Source organism: Ostrinia nubilalis, chromosome 9 (genome assembly GCF_963855985.1).
Source record: "Ostrinia nubilalis chromosome 9, ilOstNubi1.1, whole genome shotgun sequence".
In the NCBI taxonomy this organism is placed as follows: Eukaryota; Metazoa; Arthropoda; class Insecta; order Lepidoptera; family Crambidae; genus Ostrinia; species Ostrinia nubilalis.
Window position 1 is genome coordinate 8,474,852 of NC_087096.1, and position 18,129 is coordinate 8,492,980.

At 34.0% G+C, this 18,129-nt stretch overlaps 1 protein-coding gene across 1 annotated transcript in view; it reads left to right on the forward strand.

The window, feature by feature from the left end:
• LOC135074571 (uncharacterized) overlaps nucleotides 1-18,129 on the forward strand; it is a 31,700-nt gene that overhangs the window by 1,598 nt on the left and 11,973 nt on the right. The window contains exon 2 of the mRNA XM_063968909.1: nucleotides 14,894-15,020. Coding sequence (XP_063824979.1) covers nucleotides 14,894-15,020 — 127 coding nt within the window. The remainder of the gene's footprint in view (nucleotides 1-14,893; nucleotides 15,021-18,129) is intronic.

Genomic DNA, 18,129 nt, shown 5'->3' on the forward strand with positions numbered 1-18,129 from the left:
ACTGCTGCACTGCAAACACAATCTGCATTCATCGGAGAACAAAACTCGCCTCCATTATTCGCCTTCCCATCAAAATAAGTGCGAGCTAATTGAAAGCGTGCTTATCGGTGACCTGCCGTCAGTTTCGAGCCTGTGGCAGGCCTTTTTGGAGTCAAATTCTATTGCTTATATCTTAGACGAACTGTCCACTCGCTAACAGCTATCCTATGAACATTTCTGAGGTCTTGCTGGACGTCGATACCAGTCAAATGACGATTTCATAGAGAGGTTGACATGAAAAAACGGTCATCCCTCTGCAATGTGCACCGGCGCTGTTCAGAACTTGGTCTCGGGATAAAGCCACCAGTCTCCCAAAAGCGTCTTAAAACTTTCGAAACCCAGGACTGGCTTATGTGGGGCTGACATGCGACAGCCCGCTGGCTGAGCCCTTCTTGCAATAGTGCAACGATTTGTGCTGCTTCTGAAAGTGTAGAATCCCAGGTAAAGTGTCAAAAGAAGCGGATATGTGTAATAATGTGTATGGATCAACGTGTGAAAGCAAAAAACCGAAAACACGTGCTTTTATATGCGGTAAATAGGCCGCAACTCGCGACGTATCAAACAGTTGATACATGTCTTTTTCCTTACTTTTCACATCAGGCGGGATATCTTTTTAAATACTGGTGTGATTTAAATAAATTTGGTATCAATTTAAAGTTAAAAGTTTAATCTTTAAAATGGTGCCACTTTTTTTGTTATTAACAAATTCGTTAGTACACAAGATCGCGTGGAAACAACTTCATGTAAGTGATTCCATATTTTTGCTCGCGAGTGTATAATGATATATTATTTTTATACATACAGTGTGAGTCACGATAAAGTGCACATATGAAAATAGGTGAAACTAGACCTATTTTTATCGACAAAAAAGAGGCCAAAAAATTTTTGAGATTTTTTTTAATTTTTTTTCTGCCAATTACTTACGTTAGGTAACGTAAGGGCCCCGGGGTTACAAGGGGCCCCCAGATCCCGCTAAAAAGTAGGCAATAATTTGAAAAAAAAAAAAAAAAAAAATAGTTGTCTGTAAAGTCGCGTCGGTTTACGGACGATATTTGTACGTGACAACGTCATAAGAAAAAATTTATACAATTTTTTTTTCTGCCAATTAATACTTCTTGTAAAGAAAACGTAATAACTTTTAAGCTAAGAGGTATATCCTGATAAAATAAAAACAGGAACAATGCAAAATAACAGGCGTTACTAAAAAAATACATAAAATGCCAACAAATAATAAAAAATATACTTTTTGAAAAAAATCTGCTTTTAAATTCGTGTTTTTTTGGTTATTTGATAAATTTATCCAAAAAATGCCCCCATAACAGGTGGTTTTTATTACTTTGTATTATTCTCTATCGTATTAATTTTGTAAAACCAAAAATCGGAAGTCTCTATCCCTATCACATCATTTACTATGATCGTTTGAACAAAGGCCTGCCACCACATTATTCTCCGCTACAGGTAGAGACAATTTTAATTTTAACTAAAATGCTTATTTTACTTCGAAATCTTTTGTTTTTATTTGAAATGTCACTTGTTTTTATCAAAATTACAAATCTAGAGCCACTTTCAGTTTCGTTGTTAACGAAGCGTTGAATGGCGCGCCCGGAGAGGCTTAGTTCAAACGATCATTGCAAACATTGTGATAGGGATAGAGACAGGCTATTTTTAGGTTTACAAAAGTAATACGATAAAGAATAACACAAAGTAATAAAAACAATCTGTTATGGGGGCATTCTTTGGAGAAATTTATCAAATAACCAAAAAAACACGAATTAAAATGCAGATTTTTCTCAAAATGTATCATTTTTTTATTATTTGTTGCCATTTTCTGAGTATTTTATGTATTTTTTTAGTATCGCCGGTTATTTAGCATTATTACTGTTTTTATTTTATCAGGATACCTACCTCTTAGTTTAAAAGTTATTACGTTTTCTTTACAAGAAGTAATTGGAAGAAAAAACAATTTAAAAAAAATCTTAAAAATTTAGTATGCAATTTTTAATCAATATTTTCTTATGACGTTGTCACGTAAAAATATCATCCGTAAACCGACTTTACAGACCTTTTTTTTTTTCAATTATTGCCTACTTTTTAGCGGGATCTGGGGGCCCCTTGTAACCCCGGGGCCCTGGGCTGCAGCCCAATCAGCCCATAGGTAGATCCGGCCCTGTGCCAAGGTGGTCGCGTTTACGAGAATTACGAGGAATAAATTCATGATACGTTATTGGCTATAAAACACAGTCGACGGTGTTGTTGGATGAAAGTTTAACATTATTGTAACTATGCGCGAGCGTTTATTGGTGTTTCATTCATTCTAAATGAATTATTTTTCGTTATAAATACCTACCTACCTACTGTTTCTTAACCCCCGAATAAGTTTTACATTTTGTTTACATACGCACGTGCAAAAATAATACAATATCAATTCTCTAGGTTCACCAGCGCCTGGAAATTTCCAGGTGTGTTTTTTAAAAAACTGGCTCCAACCTGTGCGTACTATAATAAATCATTGGCTCTTGATGTCATCACGTCACATGTGGTATGATACATTAATGTTTACAAAGTCTCAATAACTTTACATTATGTTATCAGGGTACTGCCAGACACGAATGCTGATTACATTTTAGGACAAAGTAAGATTTAAATAACAATACCTTACCAAAATAACAAAACAATTAGTTGAAAATAAACAATCCAAATAAGTTTATAAAGAATAGTTTAGTAAAGAACTGGCCACAAATCTTTTTATTCAATATACTAGCTTAAAAATGTGCCCGACCCACAAATATTAACAAAAGACTACTTGGAGCCGGGCTCCAAACTAGAAAATGTGAATTAGGCACTCTTCCAAGTATCCAAACTTTGCAGCCCAACGTGGTGTTATCTACATTTTGCTATAAGAGGTCGATTACCGATAGGTATCAATTACCGTTTCTAGAATGAAATTCGCTCTTGACCGTTTTATTTACGTGTTGTTTATAGCTCGAGGCGTGGCATCCGGGCGTCGGGCCAAGCGCCCACGGCTGACGTTGCTCCTCATTGATGTTATATTCGGAAAAACGCACGGTGTATCGTAAACACGAGCATGCGACAATAACAACTTTTTTAAAGGTTAGACTGAGAATAGACCGAGAAACCGCATTTTACCGCTGTGAATTGGTCATTGTTACATAAGAACGATACTGTATACAACACTGCAAGTATACCAACCGTAACTGTAACCGGTGATATAAGAGATAACTGTGTTGTATGTAATTATAACTCTTTAAATTAATGAGCAGGTATACTTAGCTTTATGATTAGACTTGGTAGTTTACTTACAAGATGGATCTTTTAGCATTATATTTTAACTACCTAGGTACCTACTTGACTTCTGACGCTCACGAGATTGAAGTCTGTCACAGGAACAGGTAAATGATGAATTTCATAGGAGTTATCATAGGAAAATTTCATCTTTTAAGTTTTTTGTAAACTCTTTCTTCTAGATCCAATTTCTCTCTACGAGTTCATACCTATCAAAACTCTGCGGTTTAACGCGCAGACAGAAATTATAATTTAAAAAATGGAGCAAAAGATTTATGATATTAGAATATAAATTTGGTTGGTGCTGCAGTTCAAATACCAGCTATAACTTGATAATAGCATATAAAATTCTTATTACTCCTAAAACTTTGATTATGCATTTTACACGCAGCTGTCTATGTGAACATACGAGTATAACTATTCGCCATTTACCTCGTCAGAATGAAAATTTATTACGTCCGAAAAATAATTTTGTCGCATTAAAAATGTATCGCGTCCGTTATTCATCACTTTAAAACGCCCAGAGTTTTTCCGCGGTCGCCCAGCGCCGAGCCACGGCGTGTTCAATTATGGCCCTATTTGATTCAATAGCTCTGTGATGAATATCGATGATGACCCATTTGAAATGCACTGAAGTACTCATTCAACCACAGCATTAAATTTAATATCTGTTCGATTCATTCCCGCGAAAGTAACGGGAAATGTTTTAATTTCCTATCGTAAATTTGGTTGGTAAAAACCACTATGTAATATGTATTATAATATTTACTTTGAACCATAATAAAGGACAATTGACAAAATGCATTTAGTGTTTGTTTATATTAAAAAGGTTATTATCGCGTGGATAAGTGATTTTCAAATCTGTTTGCCAAACTACATGCACAGATAGTATCGTAAATAATAATATCAAGTTTGCACCAAAATTGAAGTGGCTCTTGAATAAAATACTTATGGTGGGTTAATAAGCCGGAAGACACATCAGTCAGTAACCAGGTGTTCTTCTTATCAAAGTTCATAACATTTTTTCATAATACCTAACCTACACATACTTATGTTGCATTCAACATCGCACCTTTTTGCATACATTTGCGAATGACATTGTAACTGAGTTATTGGAACTTTTGTTATGAAAGAGTCCCACAATTTTTAATTTCGTGCACATAAATATGGAAAACATAAATATTCAGGCATCGGGAATTCCACGGTCATAACGTAAAGCAGTTATGTTTTAATATTGTTTCCCTCTTTAACAAACTCTTTAGCGAGTTGCCGTAAAAGAATAAATAAGTACTTTTAGTTTTTTAGTAATGTTGAGAAAAGAGCAATATTAAACTTTCCTTTTAATTCTCATTAGCATCATTTATTGAATAATAGCAATATCAAAGCTTAACCATTGCGGTGAACATATATGAGTTAATGCACACGAAGTCTGTGACAGTATTAACGTTGCATGTGAACCGTAAAATTATAATGGTCACGTAAGTCGCACTTAAGAGCAATAAATAGCTACCATAATTTATGGGTTTCATTAACTTTATGAATTGAATAACAACATTCTTGCCCAAATCTGGGCCATATTATCTGAAATGAAAAATTATAAACTTACTCAGTCTTTCTGATTTCACATTCAGAAATATAACGAATTGCTCAAATCTTGATTGATTGATTTGTTTTTGGTAAATATTTTGTTGTCATCTTGTACTTTGATTTTTTCCTGGACGTATCATCAATCTTAAAAAAAATGTAGCCTAAAACAAATTTCTAAATGTTTATCAGTCATTGTTTTTTCACTACTAAGCTCTTTTTAAAAAACTGTTTGTAACAGTGCACCAACTGAAAATGGAGCTTTTTGAGGAAAATATTATGTCAATAACAGCAATAACAAACTTGTCCGTTTTACTAGAAAAATCGAGTATTTGTACTAAATTCGTATCAGACCTCCGTTTTTAGAAAACCACTCAGAAAAGAAGTAGAAATAGAAAACTGTCCAGTGTATTTATTATACCTAATTTGCGCATCTTTGCAAATTGTATAGGTACCTTCACATTCCTTGTAGGCCGAACCTTCCTGAAAGAGCGCAATCTCCAATTACAAAAGGCCTATTTCCTTCAGAGAATATGCCCCTAGCTATTTGTTCAATAAACATTATTGGCGATAATCTATTGATTCATTCTTTCAGCCGAGGGGTAATCAGGATTTATGAGGTAAGCCGCATAGTTTGGGGTGCGATTCCAGTCGGATGAAATTGTTTTATCCAAATTTATTGGCCGCAGGAGGCGGCTTAAATATTCCCGAACAAAATCTGCAATATAAAATAAAATATAAACGCATATGTGCGCTGTGGTTATTTTTACATTCATCATTATGTCGCTAATAGGCTAACATGCAATTCATGTTTTAATCGGATTGTAGGTATTTTCAACCGATTACCTACAAAGAGCAGGAAAATATTTACTCTCGTTGAGTGTTTTACAATAAATTACGTAGTGTAATAAACTTATTACATCTAGATAAAAAATAGCAATCTCTAATATCAATCTTCTAGTTGATAAAGAGATAAAATATTTTTTGATGGCTGGCGCCGTTGTGGTTCGTATAGATAGAATCTAGATTATTAGCAATAAAATTGCGTCTTTGAAAATTCGCTAAAGTCAATTCGGTCAAGTGTTTTATCTTTTGAATAGTTATGATTTTTGTGACCTTAATTTTTTTTTGGAGGTTGAACTATGTTTTTAATCGAAATTTAAGATCACCTGTGATGTGGACGTCTATAGACTATAATTAATTTTAATTTATGTAACAACTGTTATTATGAATTAAAAATATGTGCGTGTTTCTTAATAAGTTAATATTTAAACATTTTTTAAATCTACATTTTAGATTTATTATTATGTGACACGTGATGTGATTCTGAGCTAAAACCCAATAAAGTTATTTGAAAGAGATATGAATATCTTCGATTATGATGACCCATTTCATCCTTTCGTCGTAACTTAAACTCCCCTCGAGTTTAAATGCGCAAATGAGATGATTAGTGGCAACAGTAAAGATCGCATTAGTGTCGGACGCGATAATGAGGCTCGATTTCCTTACAAAAGTTGGGATGGAGTCAGCGGTCCGTACAAAAAGTTATCCCATCCGACTGCGATGACAAATGACCGTGCGCAAGCGTTGAGACATCACTAAAATGGCCGATTTGCTCGCGATCATTCCGGTTTTATGTGCCCGTCCCTAGGGCCGTCCATAGACTCGTTATTGGGGACATCTCGCCCATTTTTCGTTACGTCTTCGCAAAACATTCGGATATTGGTGATAAATCTTTTGTTCTCGCTAAACAAGCGCAGCGTTTTATGGGCCTCGTAACTTTTTCATTTAACTTTCGACGTAAAGGTTTTTTAAATTATGAACACTGAATATTCGTACTTACTGTATTTGCTTTTCACCAATTAAAATGGCACCATGATTTATGACGTGCGTTGTTTTGTTTCCTATTTAATTGGGATTTTGACGCAATTGATTTCCCAGCTAGCGTTACTAACAAAATTATTTTATTGTGTAACCATTTTGAGAGAATTCTATCACATTATTTGACGACTACTTAGGTATGGTTAGTATCAAAATTGCAAACATTGATAAGGTAGACATTGTAGTAAATAAGACCTAACTAGATAACATCAGACTAGCGTACGTCTGAGCCTTTATAATATACCCCAGTCTTTAGTGTGATTCATGATGATAAGGTTATCGTTATTATTAAGTAGGGAAACTTCCTTAAATTGAACGTAATATAGCAATCAATGCTTATGATAAAATTATTAGGTAACGTAATAATTACAAGCTTTATTTTATCGTTTTAATTGAGCTAAACAATTAATCAATTAAAACTGTTATTCGTTTTTAAATCGTTTAAAGCAAAAATACCGTTTTTAGAACGTTTAACGTGTTTATTTATTAATTTAATACCTCGTTAATAGTATGGTTTAGTAAAGCAAATTATAATTAAGTAGCTAGTGTATCGTTTTAGTGAAATCACAATTAATTAGATTGTGATTTATATACCTACTGTTGCTGGCAGTTTGGCCAGGAATCCTTTTTTGATAATATTTATGGATTTTTACTTTTTAATATTGTTTTTGGTTTTGAAGTTGCTTTTTTACTGTCTCTTGTGCGGTCTAGTTTTATGTCTTGAGCAAATTATACTGCTTTTGCCCTTTTGGAGTGTTTTCTTAAATTGCTTCTTGGATATAATCACTACCAGCAGGCCTAGCTATCTCTCAGAAATATACTCCACAGCCTTTTAACACTACTTATTGATTTTATTCCGGTAAGTAATATGTTAAACGTCTTAAATAGCTAATCCGCAGATTTGATGCAATCAAATCACAAAAATATTTTTCTTTCTTTCTCTCTTTCAAAAATTAATGCATTTGATGCTACAAAGTAACTGCAATCCTACTAGGTACAAGTCCGTGCTATAAAGGCCAAGATCAAAGTAAAAAAACATTGCCAACGCTCCGAATAGAATGATCAACGACTAAAGTCTGAATGAGGAAATTATGTATTTTGAATAAGAAGCGGGAAATGAAGGCGAATGAATATCAATGTTGCTCTAACTCTCATTTAAACATTTTAACATCGAACTCTACTTTTAATAAACTGCATTCCTTCTCCGCAGAGATTTTTAATAAAAGCTTTATTATTAGACTTCATACATACTCGTAAGAGACATGACGTGAGACAGCAAAATTACAATAATATTTAATTGAAAAGTCCTTTAAACGCCCCCCATTTTATGTATTCGAATGAAACCTTACTCAGCTAAACACGTGCTTAGTCTTACGTTTGTTTAAATAACGTTGTATGCTCTCATTTACGATTTATCACGCTTCAGAAGCATTTACTTTATTTACTTTTGTTCAGTGAGTAATTTATTTATTTTTGAGGAAAGATACCAACTTTCTGATAAAACTGATAGTCGGGCGGCGAAATTCAAACAACTAACGTGATACTAAAGTTGTGAAAATCCAAAACTAAGTTTGATAACCTCCGCAATTGACAGTTCTAACCCCCGGGCCTAGATAGAGAGATAAACCTGACAAATTTGATTGAATCACGCCATTAATTTGGGAGATTTATTGCGGGAAACTTCTATCCCTATCTAAACCAGTGAACTTTATTTTGAATATTTTGCGAAAGAAGAGTTATGAAATTCAAGCTTGAAACTTGTTAGAAGAATACAATCTGATGTTTAAGCTTTTATAGTGTCTTTCTTTTATTTTGTCTCTTTCTTTTTGTTTACTTATGCAATGATAAAAATAATGTTTCTGGTATTCCTGAAAAACTCAGGGGATTATTTAGAAATAGCATTTGCCCGCGGCTTTGCCCGCGTCTGTCGCAGGATGTCTTTATCGCGCGTCCTTTGAATAATCAAACGCGCATCCCGCGATCAAAAATACGGCAATAATAAAATATTCATCCGAATGATTCGATGTAAACGTTTATTTTTATGATGAAAGCAATTTCTTTCAATAAAGATTTAATGTTACTTGTTACTTTAATGTACTTATATTGCCCATAACATAGTATTAGTATTTATTCAGTCCCTGAACTTCCATTTCGACGTAGAACTGGGTTATATTTTATTAATTTCAAATTAACCTTAGAATTTAGATTGTCACAAAGTTGGTCTTTATGACAAATTGTTAGATCGAAAATTCCATTTTGAAGGTTCATTTTAAATTAGAGAAAAGTTTTGACGTTTTTAAATTGATATCTGTTAAATTAATTTGTTTCTTTGTCGGAATTATTAAAACAGATGACTATTTAATACTTTTATTCAGAAAAACAAAGGAAAAAGTAGGTACCTACTTACAGTATTAATGCACCAAGGCAACGCTTGAAGCATCACAATGAAAATGGTTTCATGTTTTAATTAATGCGACAGTACTTTAATGTTGTGGCCGATTAAGGGTCACGGGAAATTTGTTTGCAGATTAAAATGTAATGGTGGGCAATTTTGTTTTATATTTTTGTGTTTCAAAAACAAAATAATATAAGTATAAGCGTACCTACTATTAAATTTATTGTCTCGTTTTCTACCTGAATAATGCGGAGAAAACTTCAAACGATTTCAGTTCAAGTTTTCTGTTGACCTTACCTAGCGCTGTTTACATTAATAATTTTATTTTTAGTACCTAGACCTAGATAGAAGGCGCCCGCGACTTTCGTTTTCGTAAAGTAAATCTTTAATTTTGTCATTATCTATTAAGTTAGTTATTTATTCCATCCAAACTGCCGTACTAAGAATTTTCAGCCAAAAAATACCGTAAAAACGCTAAAAATTCTTTACATTTGATGTCCCCATAAAGTTTAAATGCTTTTGATAGCACCTGTTCCGTCATGCATACTCTACAAAGGTGTTTGGGCTTTATGATAAAAACTGTCATATAAGTGCAAATTGAGCGCGTCGCTAAGCTTGCTGCTTGCTGCTGCCTGACCTTGCCATACCTGTTTTTGTTTCATCAGTGAATGTGCGGACGCAAAGCGGTTTTATTGGAATCAATAAGTAAATATTCAGTATCAATTATGGCCTTAATATCACCTTTATTATCATCAAATAAAGGTATACAATATTATAGTTAAAATATGCGTTTGATGTATTTTAAGCACTGAAAATTATATATTTGTATTCAACCGTAAAAAACTAGGTACCAAATACCAAACAATCACATAATTACAATTCTAGCCTGAAGAATTTATGACGATAACTGAAACATAAACTGCTCCAATATCTTTCAAACCATTATTAAAAACAGAATGAAACCTGAAATAAAATATTTTTGGTCCATGTAATATTACGTAGGTCCATTTTAATAAAAACAATTAGACCCTTTTCAATTAAATAGGGTTTGGCGTAAAAAGGTTTTAAAACAGAATACTTTCAGAGAATTGGTCTGGATAAAGGTATTCTAATGGTATGGTGATGTCGAGTGTTTGACGCCGTTTTATTATTTGTTTAAAGTCAGCTTAATATACTGGTATTCCCTTTTAAACACAAGCCAAAACGTATTTTCCTTTAATCATGTAACATTTACAAGGGATAACATGTGTTTTAACGGAACTCGACCAGTTAATGATCTGAAATGTGGGCAGGAGTAGAAGGATAAGAATATGTAAAATGGTCCCCAAACCTAAAATGGACACCTATGACACCTAAAAAGATCGACGCGGCGTTAACCGAATGAAAAGCATGATATTAACTATCATGCTTTTCATTTATTGACTTTCTTCTATAACTTTCAACATTCACAGAATGAATAAGTAAAACACAGTTGTCATCATGTAGGCATTACCATTTGCATACATGACTTCGGATCCTATGCCCAAAACACGGACAAACGTATGTACCTACGTCACTGCCACTTTTTAACCTGAAACAATTTTCGTCACCTTCTGTGACCGATAAAACGCTGCCAAAAGCCGAGAATACCCCGAATTATTTTTGAAGCAGCCAGCTTGATGTCAAAATATCCGCCGAGACTGCACAGTGCACACACGTCATGTTCGTTTTGTTCTTGTTCATTAGGCGGCCTGTTGCAATCAGGGTCCCCGTTTGACTCCATGTCAACGTCTGTATGGAGCTGCAGAAATAGAGAAATAGCGTGGATTTAACATAATGTTTTACTTCAAAAGGTAGAGTGCAAGACATTTTATCAGAAAATAACTCTTTATCAAAAGAATAATAGTTGTTTACATTAGGTCTTGCAGAACTTGAAAGCAGTATTTATGTGACCTTTACCTACGTGTGATAAACTTTGGCTATCGGAGAGTTTTAAAGATGCCACAAAAATGTAGACGATCGTATTGTCTTTTTTCAGCGACTTAAATTTTTTGAAATAGATAGAAGAATATTTTAAGAAAATTCATGAATTTGGTATCAAAGAAACCGTATTTAGATGAATATCGCATCGTGTTCGTGTTACTCGATACGTAATCGACAGTAAAATGGCTCTATGCCCAGTGACACCGATCCTCGTTTGGTCTAATCTAACCCCGCGTTCGTTAGTGCACTGGCACTAATCAGGGGCTACATTTGACTCCTTGCTAGTGTCCATAATAATGAAGGATTATTCTCGTAAATAATGATACTGAGTAAGTAATAACAGAAAGGTTGGTCTATCTAAATTGATGGAGAGAAGAATTAACAGAATAATATTGTCGCCTCTAAAAATACGACCATGAATCCTTAAAATGTTATTCGCAAACTCATTGGCCTTTCGATTTACTCGACATTTAGCATTATTTTCTGCTATTGTCTCTTAATCGTTTCCTACTCGAATACTCTTAAGCTCAACCTATTTAAAATTACCTACTTTTTATTTGAAGATAGCTATTGTTGCGACTTTTCCGGGCCAGGAGAAATTGTTCGAAAGAAACGGAAAAGAATCGTTCATTAGATTAGACATAGACATTACTCACGAGCTCACCAGCCAGATTTCCTGAACAGTGATATAACAAAAAATAGGATTGTACAGTAAGAAATCTCATCAGTAACAACGCTGTCTTGGCAACGTTAGTCAAACTTAGAAATACAGTTAGTATTTACAAAATAAGAAACCACCAAGAAGAAACAACAGAAAGAGTTTTCGATTTAGCCTAAAACTAAGAGCAACATAAAAAGGAAAATTTCCAAACCAGAAAACTGTTGCTAAACACTACAATATTAATACTAAGTGTGAAATATTCTAGACATTTACCAGCAGCATCTCGAAAATTCTATTTGCGACTAACTAAACTAGACCTTGTTGGAATTTATGCCAACTGCGAACGCGCTTATGAATTGATAAATGGTAACTGCCGCTTTGGGTGGGAGAACTAATGAAAAAGCAAATGCTGGTTAAATGTAAATACATTTTGTTCCGTTAGAGATTACTGATATTCATGACTATATTGACAAGTGAAAACAGCCCGAAGCTATTCATATAAAGCTAATAAAACTCACGTGCTGAAACGAATTTCAATGTTGTGCTAAGTCAGATAGTACTGATGAATGTATATTTTCTGGAATTATACATATAGATAAATACCTGTCTCTAAACGTAAACATTCGATCCTAATTGCTGACGCAGACAGTTTATTACATAGTTGTTTATTCAGTAAAAGGTTAACGATCAATCAAAACAAATGAAGCAGAGGCACGCAGCGTCATTGTGTCAAGGCGAAGTAAGAAGTACCGACTTCCTATGGCTTGGAGCAATCAAATCAGTGAATTGTCTCAAACATGCTCTGTATATTGGCGCTAGATTATGCTTCGATTGAGTGAGAGTGTGTGGTTTATTCGTACAGCACTCATACACTCGCAGAGATCGTACGATGTCTTTCGACCAATGGCGTCGAGCGGCGTGGTGGGCGCGTCACCCCACCACAGCTTCGGAATGCATGGTTCTGAGAACGGCACTGTTAAAAATAACTGCCTGTTTATCAGGACGCACACGGCATTCGATGATAGCAGCTGTTGTCGTCGTGTGGCAGATCGGATCCGCGTATTTTGCTTTTTTAAGATTATGAATTAAGTCTTCTAATTAAAAAAAAAAAACTTGTAGGTATTCTTGTATTATCTTGAGTTGTATTCTATTTATTTCAAAAACTTTTTTTTAAATATTTTTCTACGCTCTACTTTATTTCTTTCAAAGGATGGATTAATGATTTTAGATGTTGGGTTAATAAAACACTGTTCATTACTTATTTAAAAATTTTATTTACTTCTGTAGGTGGAGTTAATTGGTAAATTAATAACAACAGTAAACTTGCTATACCTGTAAATATCACAATTGTATACTTTTATTATGAAAGAAAATTGTGAAGTCTAGTCATATTTAATCAATGTAATTGATTCAATTCAATTCAAATTTTAAGAATCATCATCATCAACAGCCTTTTACAGCCCACTGCTGGACTATGAGCCTCCTCCACTATAATTTTAGGAATAATAACTTTTAAATAATAACTCATTAAGATACAAAGCAATTTTCGATCTTAGATTAAAAGGGTTATATTTTCCTAGTCAAGATTCGTAGCTACGATTGTAAAAAATCAAAACTGAATATAGTGTTTTGCTAAAAAAATATTTTTCCTTCAACAAAAGGATCGACCTCCAATAAACTCCTATTAAAAGACGAGAGAAAACCTTAAAAAGTTCCAACATCCAATTAACGGATAATTCCGCGGATCGGATACCACTTACGGTCGGATTTGTCTCGTGATCTCATCGCATGTGGACGAACAGCTGATCGCGCGTGCCGACCACGTGAACACGACCGCTGTCGCCACCCGCGAGCAGTGACGCGTTGTGTGCACAAATGTTTAGTCGCCGATAACCATCGAGCGAGTGTGCGTCAAACCTTACTTTATTTCTTTTTCTGCAAATTTTATTGCGTTGTGCCAGTAACCGACGTTTGAACGCAAGAATTTAACTTTATTTTCAAGAGAATGACCTTGTTGACAACTTTTGGAAGAGATGTTTCCTCATTAATCATTGTAGTTAGTAATGGAATTTTAGCATATTTTTCATAAAAACTAACATCTTCATTACAACGTTTTAGTAGGTAAGGTAAACTATTCGTCACACCGAAAACAATTGAAAATACGCAGCTGAAATTAGTTTTTTGACGCTGTTGTATGTAAATAGGTTGTAGTTTGGCAGATATAACAGTAATTCACGCCATCTAAATCTTAAAATGACTCATTATTTGTTACATTTTCATACATTCTCGGAATCAATTTGATGAATTTTAAAATTAGAGATAGAGTCAATTGATTGGACTTAGCCTATGCAGGGTCATAGAAAACACAACAACACATCAACACACCTAAATCCCTAAATAAACAATTTATTTGGGTTATCAAGGCTTTTAAAATATTTTCGCCACTTATTTTTTAATTGTTTTGATTTGGGCGATTGATTAATTGAAGGGCAATTAACGAGATCACACTTATCGTTTCGCTACCCAATTTAGATATTTTAGCGTATTATGTCCAATACCTCTTGGAGTAGTAGAGCTTTTGGCAACTCATTTATTGAATCGTAGCCTTCTAAGTAAAGCCTATTGATGTTTCAAGTATGACGATGGTAATACTTACTCAAGATGATACGATGCTTCTGAAGTGCCATCCCTCAGACCAAATTATGATAAGTATACTCAAAGACTCCTAAGTAGGTATATTAGGTACTAGATAATAATGTAAAGAATAAAAAAAAAGAATAATCACGTAAACAAACTGCACATCAAAATAAATGTTATAACGATCTAAATCGGTCTAATTATTTATTTATCAGTTAGTAAGAACTGCACTTGTAATCGCTGATCAGTTTCAAATTAGGAAAAATGGACTCATATGTACGAAGAATTTTAATCTGAAATTAAAATCTAGTAAAATTTAACGTAATCACAAATGAAGGTCTTACTCGTGTAGATCTCGTAAGTGTTTAAATAATAATTATGTATGTCTTTGTCTTGATTTTAATAAAAATATAAAACTTTTTTGTCCACAGATGCTATCAAGGAGCGATGCAACCAGCAAGAAGATCTCTTGCAAAGGTGTTCCATGGCCCTCCCCGTGCTGAGCTCGAGAGAGATATCGTTCGCACTCACACAAGAGGAATTAGACAAAAGTTGTGTGTAAGTTTTATTTTTGTAACAAACAAACAGATTATGTAAAAACTTATTGCGTTTTTGCTTTTACATTACCTACGCACGAGTTGCTCACGTATTTTTATGGCAAAAATAATTAACTTTTTAAAAAAATTAAACCGACTTCAAATGCGTGAACACAAAAAAAAACTAAAAATTAAAAATATTGCGTATAAAAAAGTTCATCCCCAATTTTCCACCCTTGGGGGTGAAATATTTTTTCTTCAAATTCGCATGAAACCACCCTTTTGATAATACCTATTCAACAAAAAAATAATCGTTCAAATTGATTTATAATCGGCGGAGATATTGCGTATAAAAAAGTTCATCCCCAATTTTCCACCCTTGGGGGTTGTTTTTTCTATTATTAAATTTAAATGGGACCACCCTTGAGGTATTACCTATACGCCGAAAAAAGATTTGTTCAAATCGGTTCATAATTGGCGGAGTTATCGCGTAACAAACATAGAAAAAAAAAAAAAAAAACATACGGGTCGAATTGAGAACCTCCTCCTTTTTTTTTGAAGTCGGTTGATAACTAATTACAGGAATTAGGAATTTTAAATTTAGAATTTGAATGAATCCAATTGACCTACAATTGTTTTTTTTATTAACTGTACCTGTACCTTCGGACAAGAATAGCCTGTTATTTATAAATACGTGCTATTTTTAACGGAGGAGGTTCTCAATTCGGTTGGTTTTTTAATTTAGTTAATTCAATTATGTACCTATTGGATAACTTTCAATAACCTATGATGATAATGATGCTTAGATAAGTGTAGGTATGAGACAACATTCCGTATCCCAAATGTCTTAAATTTCCCTTCAGCATTACACATGTAACACATGATGTAAACAAAGTACATAACATTTGTATGTATTCAATTACTCCAACGACCTCGCTTGTTCAGTACGAGTATTTATTAAAATATAAATATTGATTAAGTGAGCGAAACTTGCATTTTGCGGTAAAACATATGGGATACAACTTGGTTATTTGTTTCATTCGAGCCGTAAAGTTGGGACAGCGGCATAGGGCTGCCATCCGTCCGGGTTTCCCCGGAATTTCCTAGTTCAGAAGGCATCCAGGGTGCGTCCGGGCGGGGTTTCATTTGTAGTACGGGTTAAAAATTTCCAGTCTTAGGCCGACACTATTAAGTTTTAAAAAAACATGTTGACATGCCCGGGTTTTGGGCTCTAAAATACGTGATTTTCACGTGTCTTATCCCAGTTGTCAAATTTCAGAGATGTCAACCCTAGCGGCAAACTCCCACGCTACTTTGGTTAGCAAACTTTCATTCAGCGAAGGAACATTGTGATTGTAAATATCTAAAAGTGAAGTAGGTACAGTTTAGTATACTCGTACTCCCACAGCGATTCCGTGAATATGATTAAGTAAGTTATTTGTTTGTCTTATTAGTAGAAACAAATTAACTATGTATCATATACCTATTTATAAGAGTACATAACAGATCAAGGGATAGTTTAGCAAAAATGTAGTCAGGTAGCTATAAAATGTAACTCAATTTCGTACTATGTAATGCGTAGTTTTACGTAAAAAGTTTTACTACTGTTCGGTAATTTCTGAGACAATTTCTTGATAGCATCAGACTATACATTCTTATAGCAAAACAGCTCCATTACAACTACTTAATTATGATGCCAAAGTGTTTAGATTGACCTGCTGTCTGTCGATTTACCAATATGTCTTTATAATTTTGTATCGTTTATCAAATTACAAATCTCATTGCCGAACCAATTGGGTATGAAGCACCCTCTTAGCCCATTACCACTTTCTAAGTTCACAACGTCTCAGTAAGTTTGATCGAGGCGTCTCAGCGGCTGAGAAGTTGAACGGAAAGATTCCGCAGTTAGTTCTCCTCAATTTGGGACTTTTGTTGGAACTATTCAGCCATCAAACTTAACCAGTTTAACGAAAATATGTTAGGAAAATCTCCTCCAAAATTGTACGTGTTTGAAGCATATTTTTAGTAAAAGTCACATTATGTAATCGACTGAAAAAGTTAATACATAGTACAAGCTTTGCTTAGTTTGAAAGGAAGAAAGAAAGAAAGAAAAATATTTATTTGGTTTGGGAAGTTTGGGACTAGAAGCGTAATGTAAAATGTCCAAGGATATTTATGTATGTACGTACATGGTGTTAAGTAAATGGGTATACCTATGAGCCGACACTAGCCCATGTTAACATGGGCATATAAATGGTATGGTGAAGTTAGTTTGATATCATTTTAATTTTTTTATTTTGTATGAAAATTTCATACAAAATAAATTTTATAAAATCCGATTTGTATGAAAATTAAAATAATTAAAATGAAGATATCAATTTTCTGACTTCACCATACAATTTATATGCCCATGTTAACATGGGCTAGTGTCGGCTCATATACCCATTTACCTAACACCCTGTATTTATTTATTAATGAAATTCAAAGTAACTATCAATTTGATCACGGCTATTTTAATATTAAATATTAATCAACTTGTCATTTGTCGTTACGACGTTGAACACGCAATATGAATGGTTTATTCATAAAAGAAGCGTCATTATTAAGAAGCTAGATTATTGAAATCGTCACGCAGTAAATACGAATGTCTATCATTGAGTCGCTTCCAAAAAGAACATTGTGAAATTTTAGGCGAAACATTTACTTTCTTCGATTCAATAAATAACTCAAGGTACCTAGATCCTGATTAAACCATTCAGCCCAATCTCACAACCACTTTGCGATGTGAATAGAATCGTTGGTATGTAAAGCATTCCCTGAATGTAAATGAGGACTCGCTCACTGTTTTTATTTCCTTTCCGATATTTATTCGTGTCATTTTTATCGAATTTATGCCAATTCTTATCACGCTTATCATTATGGAATCATGTGATCAAATTGATGGGCATGATGACACGTTAAAACATCAAAGATTCCGACAATATCAGACTGATGTAGGTATCACTGCAAAATATAAATTAGACGACGGTTACGTCATACATTTACTTAGTTACAAACGTAACTTTCGGAAAATCCATTGCCTGCAAAGAGACAACGTCAAGACAAATGGCGACTTAACCTGAGCGTAGGAT